Genomic DNA, 5,019 nt, shown 5'->3' with positions numbered 1-5,019 from the left:
TTTGCTCATACCTCTGGTCAATTCTCTTATCCATGTAAGCTTGTGATATTTCATTTGCGCCTGAATGACAACTGATTTATTTCTTACTGAAGAGCCGGCACACTGCTATTCTTTGGGTAAATGAGAGAAACAATTTCACAAGAGATGCTTACACCAGCATCTATCACAACATCTCTACCACCAGCACTATCACCACCAAACCTTCCCTAAGTCTGATAGCTTCTAACCTTACATTAGTAGTAACTGTTGTGTTATCTGCTCCCGAGGTTTCAGAATTAGATACAGATCTACCCGTCGAAGGTTTCTATGTTTTGGGCCATACATACTCTCCTTAATTTATCACCAACAGCATATCCCCCTCCAATCTAGTTGTTAAGTCTTGTCTACTACACATTTATTATCATCAGCCTTGACTCGGCTGGCATATGTTTTAATTTGGGAAATATCCCAAACCCTTCTTCCTCCTCATGAATCCCACTTCTAAATTTGCTTTGATTACAGATACTGCCATGGCTGCCATTACTCCTGTTACCAACACAGTAGATGCCAGTGTCATTCCTACCAACTCAACCATGACCTCCATATCCACCTAATTCTGCCTCCCAATCTAAATGCTGCTCCCCAATTCTTTAGCAAGAACATAATCTTCAGAGATACCTCCCCTAGCACTTGGAGTTCTTCCTCTTAATGGAAATGTCTCTCATTAGGGGGTCAGTGAAGAAAGAAAAGCTATTTATGGAATACAAAGGCGGCTCTGAATTTTAACTTGGTTGATCCTTCTTCTATCACATGTTGGTTGCTATGTTAGGTAATTCGCCCAAATTTGCCGACTGAAAATTCATAGCAAAATCAATTCATTTCGATTTGATTTTCTCATCTCAACTTATTTTTTACCAATTAATTTAAAGTTAGTCAACAATTTGAAAAATACATTTTTGACATCTCTATTTCTAAATGTATAAATAAATGGATTTAATAATGGAACTACAATTGTGTATACAAAAGCAAGAAATTTGTCATGTTGGCTATCATTTGGTTTGACATACACAGTGATACCTGTACAAAAAAAAAGGCTAGAAACTATAAGATGGGAAGAACAAGTGGAGAAGGCTTTGCGTTTACCTTCTACACTCTTTATTTTCAAGATCATGATGATTATATGAGTATAGAAACCAATAATTAGTATAAAGGGAAGGAGAACGACAATGATGGCAGCTATGCTCGTCACAAGGTTACTGACGAAAGGATCAGAACATGCTAAATTCTGTAAAGGAGCCAGGTCACAGAAGAAATGGTCAATTATGTTGGGTCCACAGAATTTTAAAGATGCTGTGATGATGGTAGGTATCAAAGCCACAACCAAACCAACAATCCATGGGAATACAGCAAGCCTGGTAGAACAATGACTCATTATGATCAAGTATTGCAATGGGTTTGTGATGGCAAAATGTCTATCAAAAACCATAACAGTGAGAAGGTAACATTCTGCTATACCAGTGGTATCAGCACAGTATAACTGAAAGAAACAAGTGACAAAACCAATCCGGTTTCTACCTGCAATAAGAATGTCTAAAAGTTTTGGGACAATGATAGAAACAAAAAAGATTTCTAAAATAGAAAATCTGCTAATAAAGTAGTACATCGGGGAATGAAGACTAACGTCAACAAGAATAAGCAAAAATATGATCAAATTCCCGATGATACATGTAATATAAATGAATAGGCAGGCAACAAAAAGCAAAATTTGAAATTGAAGAAAATCTTCAAATGCCAGTAAAATAAAGTCAGTGACAACAGTATTGTTAATGTCCTCCATGTTTTCTATGGATGAAAGAGATCTTTCAGCTTGGAATGTCTTTTACCTAGTAGACAAAATTGAACATATGAGTTTAGAAAGAAAGATAAAATATTATAAAATTGGAAAATTGATTTCAGTAAGTGAAAAAAGGACTAAGAGATGCTCCAAATAAAATATTAATTTTTCCACCTAAAACAGTTACAAAGAAAGGTTCCACTGCAATATACAGTAGATGTGAACCTAGTCTTCTCGCTTTAATGACTTGGCTCCTTAGGCCAAAGCAGTAACCTTCTGTTATTGCTCTTTTGACCAGGTAATTAGCACAAATATCATTAAAAAAAAAAAGAAAAAAATTCATACAGTGTTCAGCAAGTGAGTACACCCTATTTGGAAAGAAAAATTTTAATCATTATCTCATTGAACAGAATAGCAATTTCATAAATTTTGGTAAGACAGTTTCATAGAATATTTTTGTAACCAATAGCATGAAAGTAAGGTTAATAATACAACTTTAATGTAAAAGTCTTCAGTTTTACTCAAATCACCTGATGAAGAAATGAGTACACTCCAATCAGAAATAATTGCATCTAATATTTTGTATGACCTCCGTGATTTTTAAGTACATCATCAAGTCTTCTTTCTAGGTATGGAATTAACAAGATAGCAACAAGTGATGAGCGAACGTGCTCAGATAAGGTGCTATCAGACCATACGCATATGTTATCTGAGGGCATGCTCGGATAATATATTCGAGTCCCTGTGACTTCATGCTTTGCTATGGTAGACCACTGCAACAAATGCAGGATTACCAAATAACAGGCAGTCCCTGCATGTGTTGCTGCTGTCTACCACCGTAAAACTTGCAATTTCAGAGACTCAAATATATTATTTGCGCATGCCTAAGATACTCAGATAACATGTGAGCATGCTCGAATAACACGTTATCAGAGCAAGTTCACTTATCTAATTGAAACGCATAACTTTTTCCATTCCTCAAGCATGGCCTGTTTTATAGACTGCATGCTGGAAAGTAATGCTCAACTTGTGTATGCAGATTTCACCATAGGTGTTCGGTTGGATTCAGATCAGGAGACACTTGGCAACTGAATCACATTCACCCTGTATTTCTTAAAAAATCATTTGGATCATTATTATGTGGGAATTCATGATAACTTCAAATAAATATAGCTCTTCAACACCAGCAGCACTCATGTAGCTTCACATTACAACACTGCCACCACCATGTTTCACTGTAGGCACCATTCCTGTGCCCATCCAGTATGTGGGTTCAAAGGCTTATTGGGGTGAATATGACTTTGTAGCAGAGCAGGCCTTGCAGTCAATGCATATGAAAACAGAATGGGAGTACAAAATGAATAATGTGAAGTGGATTTTCCTTGCTCATCCAGTATGTGGGTTTAAAGGCTTATTGGGGTGTATATGACTGGGTAGCAGGGCAGGCCTTGCATTCAATGTAACATTTTTTATGGAAACCCTCCTGAACATCTTGTGAAAGGGGTATTGGGTTGCGTCGTAATTCTTGGCAGCCCATCCACTCACTGCATAGGCTATAACAGTTTAGGAGACCCACTGTTTAATAATGGCCCTTTAAGCAGATTAATGCTGCCTGATGCCCCTGTAAAAATAGGCTCTGTGACTTTAAGAGTCCCTCCTTCATAAATGAATCAAGATGTGTCTGCTTATGTGTCATACACCACATGGCCAACTGGGGTTGGGAAATGTTACAGTGACATTTCCCAGTGAATGCATTTGTATTGGTTGAAAGCAATGTGAAAGTTGAAAAACGCTTCAAAAATCATTTGGATCATTATTATGTTGGAATTCATGATAATCTCAAATAAATGTAACTCTTCAACACCAGCAGCTCTCATGTATCTTCACAATACAACACTGCCACCACCATGTTTCACTGTAGGCACCATTCCTTTAGAAGAATACACGTATATCAAGGGCATGGAATTATTGTGGCATCCTCTCTTTCAATATAGAGCAGTACATTTGTGAATTCAAGATATAATTAACCCCTCCATGACCCAGCCTATTTTGACCTTAATGACCTGGCCATTTTGCAATTCTGACCAGTGTCTCTTTATGAGGTAATAACTCAGGAATGCTTCAACGCATCTGTGATGACGGAGCAGCCGCCATCTTAGATATGGGGCCACATGTCTGAGCTTAGCATCCATTTTGGTCTAAGTTCAGGAATTACAGGCAGCTAACGGCTTCTATACCCCCAGGTGCTGCGCACTTAGTGAATACAAGCAGGATTTAGTGTTCCAATGTTAAATAGCCAGGGCCATTGGTGTGATAATGAGGATAGGCCCAAAACAGAGCTTCAAAGCTCAGGTACGGAGCCGTGCCAGCAGGGGGCTGGAAAAAAGCCTAGGGCTTCAATTAGAATGTACCTGCTAGCAGACGCAGGAATATACGTCCTTTGTGTGTCCCAGACGCTTTGGCTCCATCCTAGGAGCATGGATTATTAGCCCACCCTCTGACACAGGGGGAGGAACCTAGCGTGTTTAAGGACTAGCAACCCCTGGCAGATATTCATTCCTTCACACAGAAGATCCGGACGATGACGATCTAAGAAGGACCTGGGGACAGACCTGCCGAGGGGAGCAGCGGCCCATGCTTTGGGGGTCTGTCCGACAACTAAGATTCTTGTACCTGTGGACTGCAGAGCTCACCAACACCCACATGACCCTACAATCTGGTAAATTGACCTCCAGCTTAATATCTTAAGTCTTGTACCCTTATTGTTATATCTTTTCTCTGACTGCAAATTTACTGTATATTTCTGTAATTATCTAGTGCACCCTTAAGGCAATTAAACTATAAACTTAATCTTGGGCTGATGCTTTTACTCTGATCACGAATCTTAGAACCCCCAGTGGGTAACAGGACCTCCTCCCCGGCGACCATTTGCTCTAGGTGCAGTTCCCTTACTGACCTGAGAGACAAAGGGGGCGCCGGAGAGCTGTGCCAGTGTAGTTACGTCACGGTGGTGACGTGGGAGGAACGGGTCAGTGTGTGTTCCTCCACACTTGGTGGCAAGCGGTGGGATCAGAGTAATAGTGTGCGTGGGACCCCTACTCCCAGACACTAGAGACTACCAGCGGTAACTTTCACTGCTGGGGTCTTAAGGTCAGCCCAGCACTAGACGGACAGAGTGCAAATATAATAAGTTGTGTGCGAGGCCA

At 39.8% G+C, this 5,019-nt stretch overlaps 1 protein-coding gene across 1 annotated transcript; it reads right to left on the bottom strand.

Annotated features, from left to right (window-relative positions):
- Positions 1-883: 883 nt before the first annotated feature.
- On the bottom strand, positions 884-1,816 carry LOC141082659 (olfactory receptor 6E1-like). The gene has a single exon (XM_073566610.1). It carries the CDS (start codon positions 1,814-1,816, stop codon positions 884-886), a length of 933 nt encoding a protein of 310 aa, XP_073422711.1.
- Positions 1,817-5,019: the final 3,203 nt, after the last annotated feature.

Source organism: Dendrobates tinctorius, unplaced genomic scaffold (genome assembly GCF_039654945.1).
Source record: "Dendrobates tinctorius isolate UK_male_01 unplaced genomic scaffold, ASM3965494v1 ptg000019l, whole genome shotgun sequence".
NCBI classification, from domain to species: Eukaryota; Metazoa; Chordata; class Amphibia; order Anura; family Dendrobatidae; genus Dendrobates; species Dendrobates tinctorius.
The sequence above is the reverse complement of the archived record's forward strand: the minus strand, read 5'-3'. Positions and strand labels throughout refer to the sequence as shown.

Bases quoted from the DNA above. Each gene is read 5' to 3' on its own strand.
- LOC141082659 (XM_073566610.1), bottom strand. From the start codon at position 1,816: ATGGAGGACATTAACAATACTGTTGTCACTGACTTTATTTTACTGGCA.